This window comes from Cordyceps javanica, chromosome 7 (assembly GCF_051103115.1).
Source record: "Cordyceps javanica chromosome 7, complete sequence".
Classification (NCBI taxonomy): Eukaryota; Fungi; Ascomycota; class Sordariomycetes; order Hypocreales; family Cordycipitaceae; genus Cordyceps; species Cordyceps javanica.
In genome coordinates this window covers 728,978-747,292 of record NC_139301.1, presented here as the reverse complement: position 1 = coordinate 747,292, position 18,315 = coordinate 728,978, and the positions used below count along the sequence as shown (strand labels likewise).

General features: G+C 53.7%; 6 protein-coding genes across 6 annotated transcripts; 2 read left to right on the top strand and 4 right to left on the bottom strand.

Annotated features, from left to right (window-relative positions):
* Positions 1 to 416: 416 nt before the first annotated feature.
* On the top strand, positions 417 to 2,264 carry V2A60_009751 (tryptophan synthase beta subunit-like PLP-dependent enzyme; the record flags this gene model as incomplete). The annotated part of the gene is made up of 3 exons (XM_083261015.1): positions 417 to 515; positions 622 to 994; positions 1,084 to 2,264. 3 exons carry the CDS (start codon positions 417 to 419, stop codon positions 2,262 to 2,264), a joined length of 1,653 nt encoding a protein of 550 aa, XP_083117141.1.
* A 671-nt stretch (positions 2,265 to 2,935) lies between these two features.
* V2A60_009750 (mitochondrial carrier domain-containing protein) lies at positions 2,936 to 4,120 on the bottom strand (the record flags this gene model as incomplete). Its single annotated transcript, XM_083261014.1, has 4 exons — positions 2,936 to 3,144; positions 3,201 to 3,344; positions 3,392 to 3,796; positions 3,871 to 4,120. The coding sequence occupies 4 exons, from the start codon at positions 4,118 to 4,120 to the stop codon at positions 2,936 to 2,938; spliced, it is 1,008 nt and encodes a 335-aa protein (XP_083117140.1).
* Positions 4,121 to 6,533: 2,413 nt separating this feature from the next.
* Positions 6,534 to 8,336, bottom strand: V2A60_009749 (uncharacterized protein; the record flags this gene model as incomplete). Its single annotated transcript, XM_083261013.1, has 3 exons — positions 6,534 to 6,836; positions 7,888 to 8,049; positions 8,103 to 8,336. 3 exons carry the CDS (start codon positions 8,334 to 8,336, stop codon positions 6,534 to 6,536), a joined length of 699 nt encoding a protein of 232 aa, XP_083117139.1.
* A 1,425-nt stretch (positions 8,337 to 9,761) lies between these two features.
* V2A60_009748 (arylsulfatase) lies at positions 9,762 to 11,732 on the bottom strand (the record flags this gene model as incomplete). Its single annotated transcript, XM_083261012.1, has 3 exons — positions 9,762 to 10,900; positions 10,967 to 11,227; positions 11,294 to 11,732. The coding sequence occupies 3 exons, from the start codon at positions 11,730 to 11,732 to the stop codon at positions 9,762 to 9,764; spliced, it is 1,839 nt and encodes a 612-aa protein (XP_083117138.1).
* A 2,099-nt stretch (positions 11,733 to 13,831) lies between these two features.
* Positions 13,832 to 16,376, top strand: V2A60_009747 (uncharacterized protein; the record flags this gene model as incomplete). Its single annotated transcript, XM_083261011.1, has 5 exons — positions 13,832 to 13,920; positions 14,254 to 14,324; positions 14,673 to 15,540; positions 15,612 to 15,767; positions 15,992 to 16,376. 5 exons carry the CDS (start codon positions 13,832 to 13,834, stop codon positions 16,374 to 16,376), a joined length of 1,569 nt encoding a protein of 522 aa, XP_083117137.1.
* A 655-nt stretch (positions 16,377 to 17,031) lies between these two features.
* On the bottom strand, positions 17,032 to 18,186 carry V2A60_009746 (translation machinery-associated protein TMA46; the record flags this gene model as incomplete). The annotated part of the gene is made up of 2 exons (XM_083261010.1): positions 17,032 to 17,500; positions 17,555 to 18,186. 2 exons carry the CDS (start codon positions 18,184 to 18,186, stop codon positions 17,032 to 17,034), a joined length of 1,101 nt encoding a protein of 366 aa, XP_083117136.1.
* Positions 18,187 to 18,315: the final 129 nt, after the last annotated feature.

Here is an 18,315-nt window from a genome sequence, read left to right as displayed (position 1 = left end):
CTGTCGGAACTATCATGACTCTGCCCCGCCGTAGGCGGTTACCCCTCCACGAACCGCTCGCTGGTCGGTTTCCAAGGTAATGATTGGTAGAAATATGCCAGTGACAACTGAAAGGGGAACTATTCTTGTTCTAGTTGATTAGGGGTATTGTTTTCTGTATTTGGCCAATGAAAAAAATCCTAGAGAGTACCGCTAGTAAAAGCATGCTGCCGGTGACAGCCAAATCTATACATTTTGTCGCCGATAACGGGTCTCCACCCCCACCTGCGGTAGTTTTCGCTACGCAGAAATAGCATCAGATCCCTTCGAAAAATAGCAACTTGTTGAACGACCGGTTATTGGCTTGACTTTTGCGAATTTTCCATCTGCAGAGGGACCATTCATCTCAGTATACGGCACTATAACCTAGCAGACAAATGGCGACTAACGGCAACGCTGCGGCCGATGCCCAGCCCGAGGCCACGACCGGCAACCCTTCACATCGCTATCTGAGCACCCGTGGCGAGGACTCTGGAGTACGTCTTGGCCCCCAATGCAATGAACCCCTGAGCCCATGATCGCATATTACCCTAGAATCAACGCTATGCGGGATATGAATCAATGATTGACACCTCGGCGCAGTTCACTTTCGAGCAGGCCGTCCTCAAGGGCCTCGCCTCTGATGGTGGCCTCTTCATCCCCGAGGCCATCCCCGCCGCCACCAACTGGCAGGCCTGGAAGGATCTGTCCTTTGCCGACCTGGCCTACGAAGTGCTCTCGCTATATATTTCCCCCGACGAGATCCCGCCGGCCGACCTCCGCGACATCGTCAAGCGCAGCTACGCGACGTTTCGTCACGCTGACACCACGCCGCTGGTCCACCTCGAGGACAACCACTACCTGCTCGAGCTCTTCCACGGGCCGACCTTTGCTTTCAAGGATGTCGCGCTGCAATTTGTTGGCAACCTCTTTGAATACTTTCTCGTGCGCAAGAACGAGGGAAAGACGGGCAAGGGTACGGATTCACGAGAACATGTTGTGGGGGGGGGGGGTTGCGAGAAGAAGAAGAAGAAGAAGCACAGGCTAACTGATTCATGGGAATAGACCGCCACCATCTGACCGTCGTCGGCGCAACTAGCGGCGATACAGGCTCCGCCGCCATCTACGGCCTGCGCGGCAAGAAGGACGTCTCCGTCTTCATCATGTTCCCAACGGGTCGCGTCAGCCCCATTCAGGAGGCGCAGATGACGACAGTTCTCGATGCCAATGTCTACAACCTGTCCGTCGGCGGCACCTTTGACGACTGCCAGGATATCCTCAAGGCGCTCTTTGCTGACAAGGACGCCAACGCCGCCCTCAACCTCGGCGCCGTCAACTCCATCAACTGGAGCCGCATCCTCGCCCAGATCGTCTACTACTTCCACGCCTACTTCTCACTCGCCAAGCAGTCGCCCGGCTTCACCCTCGGCGACAAGGTGCGCTTCGTCGTGCCGACGGGCAACTTTGGCGACATCCTGGCCGGCTACTTCGCGCAGCGCATGGGCCTGCCCGTCGACAAGCTCGTCATCGCGACCAACGAGAACGACATCCTCGATCGCTTCTGGAAGACGGGCAAGTACGAGAAGCATGCCGCGGCATCATCGACCAACGGGGACGCCGCCGCGGCGCCGGCCGTCGGCGCTGACCCGTCCGGCGTCAAGGAGACGCTCAGTCCCGCCATGGACATTCTCGTCTCGAGCAACTTTGAGCGCCTGCTCTGGTTCCTCGCCTACGAGTTCGCCGCCACCGCCGGCATGGACGACGCCTGGAACAAGCGCCAGGCCGGGCAGGAGGTCGCCGGCTGGCTGCGCTCGCTCAAGGAGTCGGGCGCCTTCGGCCCCGTCTACCAGGACGTCCTGGCCGCCGCCCAGCGCGACTTTGAGAGCGAGCGCGTCACCGACGGCGAGACCCTCGACGCCATCGCCGCCTTCTACCGCCGCGTCGGCCAAGTCCTAGACCCCCACACCGCCGTCGGCGCGGCCGCCACACAGCGCTCCGTCGCCCGCGCCGCCCCCGGCACCCCGCACATCTCCCTCTCCACGGCCCACCCGGCCAAGTTCTCCGGCGCCGTCGAAAAGGCGCTCGCCGGCGAGGCCGGGTTCGACTTTGCCGCGCAGGTGCTGCCCAAGGAGTTTGTGGGGCTCGAAACGAGGGAGCGGAGGGTCGCCACCGTCGACAACGACTGGCGCAAGGTGCGCGACCACGTCAAGGCCCAGGTGGAAAAGGAGCTGGCTGGGCAGCAGTAAAAAGGGGGTGTGATCAATGACCTGTGTAGAGAATTGCAAGGTAAAAGCGGGAGAATGGGGGTTCCCATATAAATAGAATTTAGAGCACGGCGCTTCATGCATATCAGTACAGTGATGGATTCATTTGCTTTTTTTTTTCTCTTGTATAGGAACAATGAAATTGAAAATCACGAGTATTTCGCGGTTCTCCATCTTTGCTGTTTGTACTAGTATCTGTATTATATCAAGTTTGTTTCTTCATCTGCAATGCAGCATACATTTCCTTTCCGGGTTGGCTACACCATGAATACTGTTGCGCTTGACAAAGAGAGAATAATACACGGCAAAAAGGGGTAGTCCACGGTATTGCAGCCGCAACGCGCAGAACGAGCAAGTCAACGATGAACAACTCGGAAAAAGAATAATTATGATGCCAGAAATCAAGACATGAAACGCCGACGTAGATGCAGTGAATACCATGGCATTGGTTTTTTTTTCTTCGGTGGCGTACACGCGGGTACTCGCGCATGTTTCTCAACGGGTCTCGAAAAGACTCGGGACGAGGAGAAAAAGATGGTTACAGGATAGCATATCCCATATAGTAGTATACAGCATTCGCCTTTTCGGTGCTGCAGCAGTCATATTGGGTTGGTCACTCGAGACGATAGAGAACCCTCGGGTGTTTACGTTCTTTAGCCGTTATCTTTGATGTGCTTCTTGATAAACTCAAACGACGAAAAGAAGATGGCGTTGACGACGCAAGAGCGGCTCATCGACACTGCCAATCCGCGATACATGTCTCGCTTGAAAAATGTGATCTTGGGTGCCGGTTCGACCTTTTCGCCGCGGGCGTAGAGAAGCGAGTTTCGCTGGTAGATGCTTTTCGCCGAATCAATAGGGTCTGCGCCAGATGTGAGTTTTCCATAGTTGGTCAATCAGCCCAGAGGCTCATCTTACATATAATGGCCCAGGAGATGAGTCCACAGGAGCCGCCAGCCGCCACCACAGCGAGCTTACTACTGTCTCCGGCAAGTGTAGTTCCGAGCTGCTTTCCGCTTTCATACACCATAAAGTAGATACCCGTTCCGACAGTATCTCTCACTAGTGAGTGTTAGTTGATTCCAGCAGCGACCACGGGATCGGCTTACATTGGTGTAATCGGAAGCCTGTATAGAGGCCCAAAATGCCTCGGTGTTTTACGATGGTGGCCATGGTCCTGAGAGTGCCTTTGTTCTGATAGCTCTGGGCGATGGCGGCACTTTTTTTCTTAGCCCCGCCACGCTCTGCTAGCAAGACAGCGACTTGGGAACTGAGTTTGCTGAGTTCGAACGGACAGGCTAGTATAGGTATCACAGCCCCGGCCGTTGCACCGGCCGCGCCAAAGCAGGCGATGGAGTACATGTTCGGATAGTTGCCTGGCTTATTGACGTAGCGCAAAATGTCGAAACCAGTATTCTTCTTTACCCATCCGGCATAGGCGTATTTTGCTCGTTGATATATTGAGAATGAGACGGTCCGAACGAGAGTAATGCTGGCCATGGGAGCCGTCACACCTAATTGCACCAGCTTCGTTAGCAAAGTGATGAAAATAGCATCCGATCAGGCACAGTCACGATGCTCAACATACCTCGAAAAAAGCCACCCAGAGACTCTTTCTTGTAAGTCTGCTTCACGCAATCAAGAAACCCTCGGTACTGGTATGTCTGCATGCGAGTCTTGACGCTGTCGAGGGGGAATGCGACGAGAGTAGAAAAGGCACTGGAACTGCTAGCGGCGATCTCGGTGCGGTAGCGTTTTGTGAGGGATTGGCGCGGCGCATCACGAGCAGCGACCTCTGTGGCTTTCTGCCGTTCCGGAGGAGATGAGTCGCTAGTCATTGTGGCAATGATGGAAGAGCGAGTGGCGGCAGCAGGCCCATGTTGCGAGTTGGTGGAGCTTGCGCTTGCGCTCATTGCCTCTGGCGAGATGGCAGCGGCCGGTCACAGACGCCTTCAGGCTATGGCCCCGATCATTCGAGGCCAGAGTCTGGAGCGGTGATCGCAGCGTGGCCAGTCGCCAGACGCGCAGTGTCCATCAACGAATTGAAGCTCGTCAGGAAGGGCGGAAGGTTGGGAAAGCGAGCACCGTCCGCGTTTTTTTCTTTCTTTTCGAATTGGGATCAATTACGACACCAAATGCGCCGACGATGCGTAGAGAGTTTTGTAGACGAGTACGGTCGTGCAATGTCTTGTTTTTTCAAGGGGGGGCGTGCGACGAGAATCGAGTAAAAGCGTGCAGCGCAGCGAGCTGGATGAGGTTGAATATGGCGAGAGGAGGCGAGAGACGGAACAGACTTGGTTTGACTCGATGAGCCCGATGGCGGGGCGGGGCTGCGCAGCCAAGAGGCCCACTGGCAAATCGGCCGGCCTACAGGCCAAACCAAGATGGAACGGCACGGCGGGTGCCGAGGTATCGTGCAGAACGATTTCAGATGTATGGAGAGAGGGAGGATTTCGATGAAGACGGATGAAGGAGGGATGGTTCAATGCCTGAGTAGTGGAGGCCATCATCGTCGCGGCATTCACAGATGAGGGGATCGAAAAGGTGGAGATGGGGCGGGCAGCTGGCAGAGCTTCATGGTAGCGTCGTCCATCTGGTCGGTGCCAAGGGCGATAACAGTAAGTGTTGTGGCATACCGAGGGCAGTGCTAGAAAGGCCATCATGGCACTAAATTCGAAACAGGTACCTAGGTGTAGGTACCAATATGACCAAGTACCTACCCAGTAGTAGCCTACCAGTAGACACTTACTACCAACAACGGACGACCCGTGTTTGGAAATGATACACAATACGTCTGATACATTCAGCAGAGGTAGATGCAGCCATCAATTCGTACTGCAAGCCACACGAGCTACCAGTAAGTACTAGCCTGGCAGCCTGGCCAGTCAAGTATGATCTCTACTTACTTTAGTACCTAGGTTACGTTAGATCTATAGTGGCGCCTCATTTCAAGCTATTCGCTTGTATTGCCTGTTATCTCATCCGTGGTAAGCGATGGCCAGTTCAACAGCCACGCTGGTCTCCGGATCAGCGTGTGCTAAGCGACACAGATCTCATTGCTGCGCTGTGCCTGCACACCAAATTTGTGTTCTGATGCTGTACCTGGGCTGAGCGAGTGCCAGCCTGGCAAGGGATATTTCATTGAGGCACCGACTCCAGACATGGTTGGCAGGAACGTCCAGCATGTGCGGCGCATGTTTGATGTAGGTTCTCGGGAGCTGCCTATGCATATAATATAATGCGTTCATTGCTGCCAATCTTCCGGACGACTGATCAAGTACAGTTCATGGCCTGTGCCGTGCTGTTTGCTCATATCTTGCCATATTACGCTGATTGGCGTGCCCGAGCATTCCGATATCCACTGGGAAACCCAGCTCATGACCAATTTACATAATACGTGCACCCGTTCTAGTTTTCATCAGGCTAATGATTCTTGACACGCCGGGTTCAAGAGGGAGCCGGTTTCCGATCGCTGATCGATGTTCCTGCGTATCGTGCGTGCCTATTCCGAGGCCCACCTGACTGCTCTGTATAAAAGGCCAGACATCAAAGTGTGAGAGCGTTTCAGCCACGAGGGGAAAGTGAGGGGATGAAGAATAGGGAGAATGGTAGCCATTCAGACTGACTGAGTTGGGTCGTTGGATGTGATTGGGGCCAGTGGCTAGGAGGTGTGTGGTGAGAGTGAGCGGTTAGCGGATTGTCAGTGGACAACTAGAAGGAGGCTATAGGGCCACAGTGGGCCGGGCCGGTCTAGCTCGGTTCGAAGATGGGCGACGTGGTTGCTAGCGACGTTGATGTTAAGCGCCTGAAACCCTACAGAGATGTCGCCAAGTGGAGCGATGATAATGTGCCGGCGGGGGAAGTTTTGTTTTTCGTAAAATGTGATGAGCCTGCTTGCATGCATCGATTGCAAATACACGTCTAATCGGAGGAAGAAAAGAGGGGAAAGATGGACAGGAATCGGCATCGACGCGATTTTCCGACGTCCCGGCACTACCTGTTGGTGGGCGCTAAATCGGTTGACGTGATACGCGGATGCGCCGTGTAGCGATCCTCTCACCAGCAAGTACGGCGTGGGTTCCCGCGGAAGTAAAGCCGGCTTGTCAAGCCGACGGATACTATACGGCTCTTTTACCAGAAAATAAATTCGTTAATTGCGCCGAGGAATGCAGTAAGAAGGGGGATCATTACCTACGACCGATTTCTCGCAAACAGTCGCCCGTCTTCATCTTGTCAAAGTCACAAAAACGCTCACGTCTCCTGCCGCCAAGAGCCCCCCTCCTCATCTGCGCAATCTCCCCGTCCTCCGCCATCTCCACATCCTTCTCCGTCGGCGGCGTCGTTGACTGCCCGGCTCGACAGCGCGGCCACGAGGCGCGCCAAAAAGTCTTCTCGCGGCTCGATACTCATCCTCATGCGGTGGATGACCAGCCGCGTCCGTCGCCGCGGGACTATGCGCGGGTCGTCTAGCTCGTCGAGGAGCGCCGTCGGAATGTCCGCGTCAAAGAGAATTATATCCTGAGGGGATGCTGAGTTGATGACAAAGAGGCATGCCTGGCTGCTATTAGTATAATGCTTTGTCGGCACTATAGTGGAGATGTATACTTGATATGTGGTGTTGTGGCGCGCGTGTTTGTGGTGGTATTGGCGCTGCGCGATAGAAAATAGTATAAATAGCACGTATGGATCTTCCGACCAGTCCCTCGGCGTGATTTGTTTGAGTCTTATAAAGAAGTCATTATCGCGCTGTCCTGGACGTAGTTTACGCCTGTTTCCTTCACGCCGTGCTGAGTTGATTAGGCAGTAGTCTATATATCCTGCCCATGGCAGGTTACGGCACGCCGGATATTGTTCTACAGGCCGAAACAAAACGTACGGCGCACCGGGAATGGTACGCTTCCCTATACGTAAGGGCGGTCGTGCTCTACGTTCCGCAGTCTCGTTTAGCTGAGATGCACAGCGTTCCCCCGCGCGTGTTGGGCCGGGCTTACCTTTACCATGCATATAAATTGTCGTCACAGAGTATATTAATCATGCAGCCCTCTTTCACGAAAGGGGAGGTGCGACAGTTCCGTAGTGTGAGCGCCTCCCTTCTCCGTAGAGCATCAGGGCCTGCTACTCGTAAGAGCTGGTAGGTTCTGCTGCGACGCGCCGCCGGGTGCTGATGCTCCGCCACATTGAGTAGTCTGGGCGAGTAGGTCTGGCGCAATGCCCCAGTGCTTGACTGCTTGCCAGAGACTAGCACAGCGAGGGCGCCTCGGATAGCGAGGAAGACCTTACATACGTCCCTCAATCTTAACCTTGAAACAGACAGAAAATATCCAGCCATATCACTCATTGCCCAAGTGCCATTCTCGCTAGGGTATCGCTCCGGCCATCCACGGGTCCTGGAGAAGTTCAGCGGCCGTCTTTCGATCCTCTGGCAACCAGTTGAGTATTGATCGTATAATATTGAGAAATAGCGTCTTCTCTACACCATCCACTGCAGATAAAGATTCTTCAAGCGACAGCGGCGGAACAACTGCACCAGCGGCCCCTTTCCAGTGGCCTAGAATTCTCGGGTAAGTCGCCAAGTACGTGGACTCTGCGATTGGTTGATACTGACCCTGTTCGTAAAAATGTTGGTCGTAATCTTGCTTCTCTGTATATACTCGCGAGGAGGCAGGCCGAGAAAGGCCACCATTTCGGCAACATGGTGTGTTGCAGAAGAGTCACCGTTCTCATCCATCGCATCGAACAAATGACGGTTCTCAATCAAATCCCAAATCTATCACTCAATATGAGCAATAAGCTGTAGTGATTAGAGACCCATCTGTTTACCAACACGGCAACGTTCCATAGATCGACGCTCGAGCTCCATCCCATCTCAAACAACACCTCTGGGGCCCGGGAAAACTCTTGCTGAATCAGACCGCTGTGAGAGCTCCCTATCCGGGCCTCTCCAAAGTCACACAGTGCCGGCTGGCCCCATAGGTCACCCTTGGGAAGATCGAGTCTGCGTGAGCCATAGATGATGCGGACGTCATCAATCACCTTTTTTTCGCGAGGGCGCATCCTCTTCAGCCTTTTCAAAGTCGCAAAGTAGAGTGTGGTCATCTAGTGTCAACGTAATATTTGACGCTGTCATATCTGTAGTGACTCGTCAGCAACGAAAGCACTGCGCGGCTAGAATGACTTCCTACCAGTGTGTACTACTTTGGCCACATCGTGGAGGAAATGACAGGGCCATGTAACAAGTTAGAGAGCGTCCACTTCAAGAGCTGCCCATTCAGCCTATGGGATGGATTGACATACTGAAGCTCTCGGATACTCATGTGCATTGGCGGATGAATCAGACAGAGGTGCTGCCCCGTAGGGCCGCTGATTCGAAATGTACCCAAAAAGACCGCGGATAAAAGGACTGGCCACGGTGCTGCGAGTTGAGTGAACTGACATGCTCGGTAGAACTGTAGCTGCCGAAGAACACGTGCCAGACCGAGCACTGTCGCGCGTGCAAACTTTTATGGTGACAAAGGCGTCATCTCTTGACAAGCGTAAGTCGTTGGAAGCAGAAGAACTAAAGTGCCATGGACTGTACCTTACGTTTCGGCGCAGCCAAGCTGTAGAATTTGGGCCGTATCCAAGCTTCCCCAGAACTCTATACTTGCAGTCAAGAAATCTCGCCGATACGGACTGGGTAAAACTGGTCTTGGCTGTACCAAGGCAGCCGTTCCCTCTTCGAAAAGTTCCGTTGTAGCAAGGTTTGCAGAAATCACGGATGATCTCCAGGTGACCGGTGTTATTCCTCGGAGATATGGTGGGCGCGCGCATATCTGAGCATTATCTGACCCTCTTCGAGATATTCAACAATGCATCATCTTTGCCTGCAGGTTACAGGTCGCAACCTTCCAGGCTGCCGGGCGTGGCAAGGATGGTTGTATTGACCATGATGCAGCCAGCAGGGGCCTGGCTGGTTGGCTGGCAAGCTGGCATACTGGCTATGCACTAATGTGGGTCAACCTCCGTCCTGGTCAATGAGAGGCCATAGTCATATGTCTGCTCAACAGCTATAGAAAAATGATAAAAATACTTGATAATAAAAGGGAAATAGCTTTATGCTTATATATTATATCAGTCTTACTAACAAAACCTCTACGGAGTACTACTAGCCTTTACAAGTATGTAGTACCTACACCCTATGCATATAGCTTCGCTTTTATATCTCCATCTAAGATGGCGAACTTCTTGCTATAATAAATACATACTATAATAAAAGCTAATACTTGAAGATTAAACTATAATATATGCTGCACAAGAGGCATTTATCGCGTAGGATAGAAGGGAGATGAAGTTATAATAAACTAACTAACCCTACAACGCCCGAAAACACCAGGAGACGGGTAAAAAAAAAACTGCCGTTCAAAGAGCCCGTTCGCCATCATTGGTACGCCGAGTTCAGCACCCACCACCTATCCTATCCTCCACTTTACCTCCCACTACTTACATCACTACCTCGTTGACAGCGGACGGGTCCATCACAGGACGGATATGCTCGAGGTGACCCGGGACCAGGTTTGGTCGACCAATAAATTTGATCCAGCTATAAGGGTCGGCAAACTCGTCGTCGAGGGACGCTCTCTGTCCCTGTACTGCCTCGGGAAACTCGCCTGCCACGCCGATCGAGCCCACCTCCGCCTTGTACTCCTCCCACAGACGCATCAGCTTCGCAAACTTGGCTGGCTCTGCGTAACGAAGGTTGTTGGTCTCGCCAGGATCATTCTTCATGTGAAATAGTTCCCACTCGTGTGGACCTCGTGGTGCAGGCACAAAGACCAGCTTCCAGTGGCCTTGCCTCAGCGCGCCTGACCCGGCAATCTCAAAGCCTGTCACATATGTCTCCTCGTGGATGTCAAACTCCTCATCTCTGCATCGTTTTCTCTCGTCTTCCCTCAAAGTCAGAGACTGCAAGTACGTCTGCCAGCTTTTCCCTCGCAGGCTGGCAATCTCTCGACCCTTGTATTGTGTACCCGGGTGCCTCAAACCAGCCATCTCCAAAACGGTCGGCACAATGTCCATGACGGTACAATACGCCTTGGTAATGCGTGCTCCAGAGGATTCGGTGGCCTGAGGTAGCTTTACAACAAGCGGCACGCGGCATCCGCCCTCGGTTGAGTGCATCTTGAACAGTCTGGATGGCGCGGTCGCGGCTTGTGCCCAAAGCGCCCCGTACCATACAAATGAATCGCCTCGGCCGATGTTGTCCAGAGAATTGTTGTAATACTTGGCAATATGGGCTGCCACCTTATCTCCCATAATCGGTTGGGCTTCATAAGAGGCGCCCTCGGCCCCGTTATCTGACATGAACAGGATCATAGTGTTGTCATATTCACCCGTCTTACGAAGATGACTGATAACCCGGCCAATGTTCCAATCCATGCGATCTACCATGCCTGCATATACTTCCATGGCTCTTGAAGAACTGTCTCTTGTTTCTTGAGGTAAATCTTCCCACTGCTGAGATTCCTGTTCACCGACACGCACGATTGGGTGTGAAACAACATCCGGGTCCACGAGACCGAGCTTCTTCAGGCGCTCGATACGTTCCGATTTGAGGACTTGAGGCCCATTGAGATATACGCCTGAGTGGAGTCAGTTAATCAAAGAAACTCAAAGTTGTACGACTCCGTGAATGCAGACGTCTATACCTTTATATTTGTCCACCACCTCTTTCGGCGCTTGGAGTGGCCAGTGTGGTGCAGAAAACGGAAGATAGGCAAAAAACGGTTTATCAGAATCGTTGTTGTCTCTTTCCGTGAGGTATTCAATTAGCTTGGAGGCGTAAGCGTCCGAGGAATAAAAGTCTTGTGGTAGTTCGGCAATCTGGCTGCCCTCCACATGCAGAGCTCGGGTGGCCGTCTCGAAGAAGCGATCTGCATGGTCCTGATCTTGGTATTCTGGCTCATATCCTAACGCAAGATGTGATGTTAAGTAATAAAGTCGATGTTTCGAGGGTAGAAGCCGGGCTAACATACCATAGTGATTGGCACAGCCAGGTAGGAGGGCAAACGATTTGTCGAAGCCGCGACGAATCGGATAGTGCTGAGGCTTCAGTCCAAGATGCCACTTTCCGGACATCATTGTGCAATAGCCGCCTTCCTTTAGGAGCTCTGGAAGAGCAACAACGCGCTCGTTCAAGTATCCTTCATGGCCAGGCTGGCCTTGGTGTGCGACAGAGCTACGTGTAAACTCGGCCAGCTCCCCCAGGCCAGCAATGTGATGATCGGTCCCCGTCATCAGCATCGACCGGGTCGGCGAGCATGCGGCAGCGACGTGGAAGTTTGTGAACCGGAGTGCATTCTGTTCTCGGGCAAGTGCATCGATGTTGGGTGTTTGGATCTCGGAGCCAAAACAGCCACAGTCACTGAAGCCCAAGTCGTCGGCAACAATAACTAAGAAGTTGGGCCGTGACATGGTCGAGATGTTTATTCGAGAAACCAAGGCCACGTGTGATGACAAGACAATATAAATGTTTGGGGTGAACCGACAAAGAAGGAGCAGAGCCGACCCTTAAGTACAAATCACAGGAGACTGGACTACTTGTTCAACCGCAGCCTCACACACCAACCGGAACCATTTAGTCTCTATTTCCCCTCTCCGGACAAAAAGGGAGATAGAGAGCCCCTTTACTCTACGAGCTGAATGGAGTCTAGCATAGGAACTCGCACAGGCAAGGCTGCATCCATATGCATTGCCACGAGGCATGGAGCATCAAACAGGGTAATTGTGTGCGGACTTCGGCAAGGCCCTGTTGCACTGCTTGGAAAACCTGACTCTCGCGGACGGTACAGTCATGGCCATGCAATGGGGTAGGGCCACGAAGAGTCTCCTCTCATTGGGCCGGCAGCGGCGTGAAGCAGCTGTAATTCAATCTGTTGAAACTATATATGGCCTAATACCTCGTCAACTGGTGTGGTATCCACCCTTTGCACCGCGCCGCCGCAAGTACCGGCACAGAGGCAGAGGCAACCCAGCAGAACCGGGCTGGAGGGGGAACTAGAAGACCTCTTCTTGGTGGGACAAGATGCGGCCATGGAAACGAGGCTTGCGGCATACTTGCAGACGGACCAATGCAGAAGGGGAATCGGCATACTTTGCATCGTGACACCTGGACTTTGCATAGTGCTCGGAGAAATTAAGGTATGACTGGCGTGTGGCGTGGCAATTTTGCAGGTCAGGCTACCAAGAACAATTTCTGGTCGGGACAGGTACTTGATAAACGACGAGGCAAGTAACTGGTAAGTAAGTAGGCTGCAACCCCAGATGGGCTGCATCCCTGGCCCGGGCTGCATTGTACGGAATCCTCTCGACTTCATTGGCAACAACATGGAAACTCTGTACTCAAAGGGTGGCAGCCACTTTTGGAGGTCCAGGCTGCCGGGGGACAAGGGCAAATGTTGCCTATAGGTCACTACTTAGTACTGCCTTGACCTTACTCCGTACTGATACATGAGACTACTCCTGCACGCCAGTGTAATTATTCGCCCCAGACATTCTTTATTACCTCGCATTAATTTGTCGTCGCGGGCGCTGCCCGCAGCTTCAACCTACCAGTACTCGACGTGCCCTCGTCGGGGGATAAGTACAGGGCCTAATAGTACCAGACTACCAGTAAGGGCGTGCATTCGCGTCCCATATCTTGCCAATGCTGAACCCAAGTTAAAGTTTTGCCAATGTCTGGCTTCTGACAAATAAGACACCGGTAGCACGCTATCTGAGTTTTGGCACAAGCCAGTAAGACACTGATGACCAGAGCCGAGACAATAGTCTTTGATCCCGGCACACCACCATCGTGATGGTGGAGCAGCATCAGAAACCTAGACAAGCCCAAAAACTGGTCCTGGGGCATGGCAGCTATGGCGGTACAGAGTGAGTACGGAGCACCGGAGAGCCATCATTCAGCAGCAACGACAACCACCACGACTCATGTCCATGTGGCTTGCTGATTAGCGACGGAAGCTAACCGCGAGGCTCGCAACGTCGTCTTCTTGCCAGGCAGGCTCCGGACGCTACATCATACTCAAGGCTAGACCCGCGGCCCGTCCCATCTAGTAGAGCCTGAAAAGTTTGTACTGGGTATAGTGCACACAGTCAGAGCCGTGGCCGAGGATATGCAAATATAGTGCTGCCTACTTACGGAGTACATGACAGATATATCTGCATACCACAGCACCCGCCGCGTTCGTGCATCCCCAATAGTACGAGGATGAATCAATCCTTTTTCCTCCTGCCCAGCCTTGGCGGGAAGAACTTGAACTGCCGACAAACATGGTCCATGGCGGAAACACGAAGTTATTCAAAAGGGCTATATCAGCCACCAGCAATCCGCGTCGTGACGCCTGCCCAAGTATTCTATTCATGTTTCCTATATCACGCCTTTGCAATTTTGCTCTTCGGCCTCTACTCACCTGCTTTATCTCGCGCCCGCCATTGGTCCTGCTCGAGATTGCGGACCGACGGAAACAAACGTCTCGGAAGCACTACACACACACACACAATCGGAATTGCGTACCATGACGCCCAACTCTGGCTGCCCTAAACACCAGCTGCTCTTTCGTGAGCGTTTTCGGACAGCAACGCCCATGATTTTATTTGTTGCCCTGTACGTTGCACAGGATTTCCTTGCTCCTTTTCGCTCTTCTATATTCTGCAACCATTCCCGGTTGAAACATGCGTTGTTCCATGTTGCATTCCGTGGTCGACTCCCGCCAAAACTTTGGTTTCCACAATCAATGGACAATTCCCCATTCTCGCCCGCTGGAGAAAGGGTTGCACTGGCTGCGAAGTCCGACCGTTTATTTCAACTGCCATCGTTTTGGCAATCCAACGGGGGGGGGGGAGTGGCAAGGAAAGTCATGCTCCAGGATAAATTCCAAGACCAATCCTAAAGATCAAAGGACGGTTACAAGTTTTCTTACTAACATGAAGTGTGTAGGTATACAGCCTTGTGTGCTTTCAACTTTGGCTATGATGTGGGCAATTTTGGCGGCGTCCAGGCAATGCAGCGTAAGTTTGTTCAGACCCATGAAAGCTTTGCATTTGGGACTCTCTCTCTTTTCCGGCATTTGCCCCTCGGGAGGCCAGACCATACGACAAAGGAACGCTGCTCAAGCCACTCTGAATTTTTCGCCCTTGTCTTGAGCTGCTGTCGTCCTCTTATCTGCACGATCCCACCCCAAGTGCCCACACCACCCTCTCAAAATCGCCTTGCATTCGTGCATCAATGGGCAAATACACTCTCGTATGATTCGTGGCAAGTGGCAAGCCATCGATGGGGGGAGGGCCACAAAGTGGACGGAATTTGCTAGTCATCTGCAGGCCCGGCTTTTGCTAACCGCTAATTTTGTGTTGCAGCTTTTGCGAAAAAGTTTGGCAGCCTTGACCCCAAGACGGGTCTGTACTTTCTGCCAAACCACCTATCATCGGTGATGACGGCCACGCCCTTCTTCGGCAAACTCATCGGCGCCCTCGCGTGTGGTCCTGTCTGCGAGCGCTGGGGCCGGCGGGCGGCCCTTGCCGTGCTGGCATGCATCTCCGTCGTCGGAGTCACCCTGCAGACGAGTGCGACCACGACCGTGCAGTTTACCATTGGCCGCATCGTCAATTTCGCAATGACAGGGTTCTGCATTATTGTGGTGCCCGTGTACCAGGCTGAATGCACGCCACCTCAGCTGCGTGGGCTCACGACGTCGGTGATCCAGATGATGATCATCGTGGGCCAGCTCGTCGCTTCGCTCATCAATCTAGGCACCAAACCGATCCCCTCGGACGCCGCATGGCGCATACCCGTCGGCCTGCAGCTGGTCACGCCCGCCGTGCTGCTCCTGCTCTGGCCCCTGGTTCCCGAGTCGCCGCGCTGGCTGCTGGCGCGGAACCGCGAGGACGAGGCCCGGAGATCGCTGCACGTCCTGCAGAGCGGCCGCCTCTCAGAAGGAGAATTGGCACGCGCCCTGCGGACGCTTCGCGAGAGCCTCAAGGACACGCAAAAGGGGCCCTGGCGAGAGGTGTTTGGCAAGCGTAATCGTTTGCGCACCTTTATCGCCGTGACGGCCATGGTGGGCCAGCAGATCACCGGCCAAGCGTTTGTGAGTCAGTATGCGGCCGTATTCTACCTGCGCAACGGATTTGCGTCCCAGGCGCTGCTCTTGACCATGATTTCCAACTTGACCGGCTTGGCGGGCACTGTGCTCGCCTGGACTGTGGTTGATGGGTTCGGTCGAAGGTAGGTTGCCTCTGGATCAGCCCATTGCGTACTCGTAACTAACGCCAGGCCAATCTTTCATCTGCTCACAGACCAATACTCCTGATTGGTGGTTTTTTCATGGGCGCATTTTTGTACATTGTCGGCGCCATCTCAGCTATTCATAGTCCTTCCAATGATGCCAGAAATATGTTGGTGGCGTCCATTTCCCTCTTTAACATGGCGTACAACATGTCCTGGGCTCCCGTGTAAGTTTCGACCCATCCACGGCACCACCCGCTCTTCCCGCTCCCGCTCCCGTCCTCTCCACACGCTGCACCCTCATGACTAGATCCGTGCGGCAAATAATGCGCCATGGAGTATACTTTTTTTTTTTCCTTTTTTTTTTTGGCCGTATGCTCGATGAAAAGGCGCTGTCGATTCACGTCACATAAAAAACAAACGTTACTAGGAATAGGCTGACCAGAAATAGTTCGTACATTGTGCTCGGCGAAGTTGCCAACACTCGCGTCCGCGAGAAGACGAGCTTACTTGCCTGCAGCCTCTCCATCGTCGTCACTTTCCTCACGTCCTTCACCATGCCGTACCTCATCGACACGACCCACGCGGGGCTCAGCGGCAGGGTCGGGTTCGTGTACGGCTCGCTGTGCTTCGCCGCCAACGTCGTCGCCTACTTCTTCGTGCCCGAGATGAAGGGCCGCACGCTCGAGGAGATTGACGCCCTGTTCGAGGCCCGCGTCCCGCTCCGGCGCTTCCGCGACACGGTCGTGCCTTCCGCGAGCGAGGCCTCGGACCCCTCGAGCGACCCCGATGAGCGCGGGACCCGGAAGTCGGAGCCGGCCGCGGCCGTGGCCTGAGCACCGCCTCCGCAAGACTGCTAGCTAGCGAGCGAACTCATCTCGAGTAGTAGGTACTTTGGCCAAAGACAGCTATGAAATCACTTGGTAATCATGTTTCAATGATGGTTCTTTGCTTGTCAGCGTCTGCTGCGCAAATCATAGGCATAAACAGAACTAAGGGGCCAGATTGCTGTACAATGCAGTTGGACCATCTGCAATTCAAATTTTGCTGGATGAATATGAAAACTCCCCATCTATATACGTCAGTAGATACCAACTCCCGTCTCCATGGTGTATGCAATGATGTAGCTTTTTTTTTTTTGCGTCTTTGTAAGAATGTCTCTTTTTTACTTTTTCCTTCTGCTACTCCCAATAGCCTGTTTCTTTTGTGGTAGGAGCAGCGTTGCTAAGCCTGGGTCCTCTTGTGTCTCACCCTCCATGAACCACTCACTACTCTGGCGTGTTGTACAAGAAGCTCTCGTGGCCAACACGTTGGGCACCCGGTTCTGCTTCGTTTGTCCGCTACTGCCGCGAGATAGCTGTGCAGGGGACGCCTTGCTGTGCGCGGCCCCATGAGATTCCTGCGTACAGCAAGAAAAAGTGTACGAATAGTCCTCCCGTACAAGGGGGTGGCTCGGGCTTGTCGTGTTGTGTATGGTGCGAGGCGAACAGCTCATGATGCCGCGGCGTCTCCATTGGTCGCCTCCGCCGCATCCTCCCCGGCATCCGCCGCATCCTCGCCAGCCTGGCCCGCGACGGGAGGAAGCTCGTAGCCGTGTTGCTGAGCCAAGCGCTCCTCCTCCTTCCTTGTCTGCATGGCTTCCGTCTCGCGGCGGAGCTTCTGCAGGTTGAATGTGTCGTCGTCCTCGTCCTCGGATTCGTCCTCGCCGGTCCACTTGCCGCTCTCGAACAGGGCCCTGCCCGTGTTGTCCTTGGCCTTGCGCAGTTGCTCCTCGGCGGCCTTCTTGTCCAGACGGCTCTGCTTCCACTTGGCAAAGGTTTCCGGCGTGACGGGTGTGAGGGTGCCAGTGAGCTTGTGGCGTTCTGACTCGAGGAAGTCTTCGAGGGTAAGAGTTTTGAGCGGCGACTTGTCCAGCAGGGCCTTTTCAGCGGCTCGTTGCTCTTTGGTCTTGAGGACAAAGCTGCGTACTGTGTTAGTAGAAGAAATATTGCTGGAGCGCAAGGAAGAAACATACCCAGGAGGAAGAGCATGCTTGTACATGCATTTATCGCCACCATTGGGGCAGATCCAGAACCAACCGTATTTTCCATCTTCGATAGCAGAGACAAAATACTTGCACACCTTGTCTGTGGTCGTCTTTTGGTTGCCCTTCTTGGACAAGACGACGGATCGGAGCTTTTCCTCGTCCCAGTCTGCCGATGTCTCCTGCTTCTTCTTTTCGTCTTCGTCTTTTCGTTCGTCCGTGTACAGATTCTTCTTTTCCGTCTTGCGCTCCACCGACAGGTCGTGCGCAAACTTGCACTTCTTGCCCTTTTCGCAGTCTCCCTTCTTCCAGAAGATGCAGACGACCGTCTTGGGGTCGACACCGAAGGGAATCTTTTGAATCTGGGCCGGGCGGGCGAGGAGCAGGGCAGCCTCCTTCTTGGCGTCTTCGGCGGCCTTCTTCTCCTTCTCGCGCTGCGCCTTCTCGGCCTCCTTCTTCTTCTGCTCGGCAGAGCCGCTGCCCTTGAGGTTGCTCGTCATCTGGGCAATTTGCTTTTGCGCCGAGCCACCCTTCTTGTTCTTCATGCCAAAGGTACGGTCCTCCACAATCTTGGTGGCCGAGGCCTTGTTCTTGGCGGCGGGTTGCTTCTCCTTCTTGGCCATGCTGGGCGGTTGGCGATGACGCTCGCTGGCGGATTCTGGCGGGTGGTGGGGCAGGTGAAAATATACACAAGCGCTCTGAAAGTCGAAATTCAAGTATATTTCTGAGTAGATATCGGTCGTCCCTTCCTG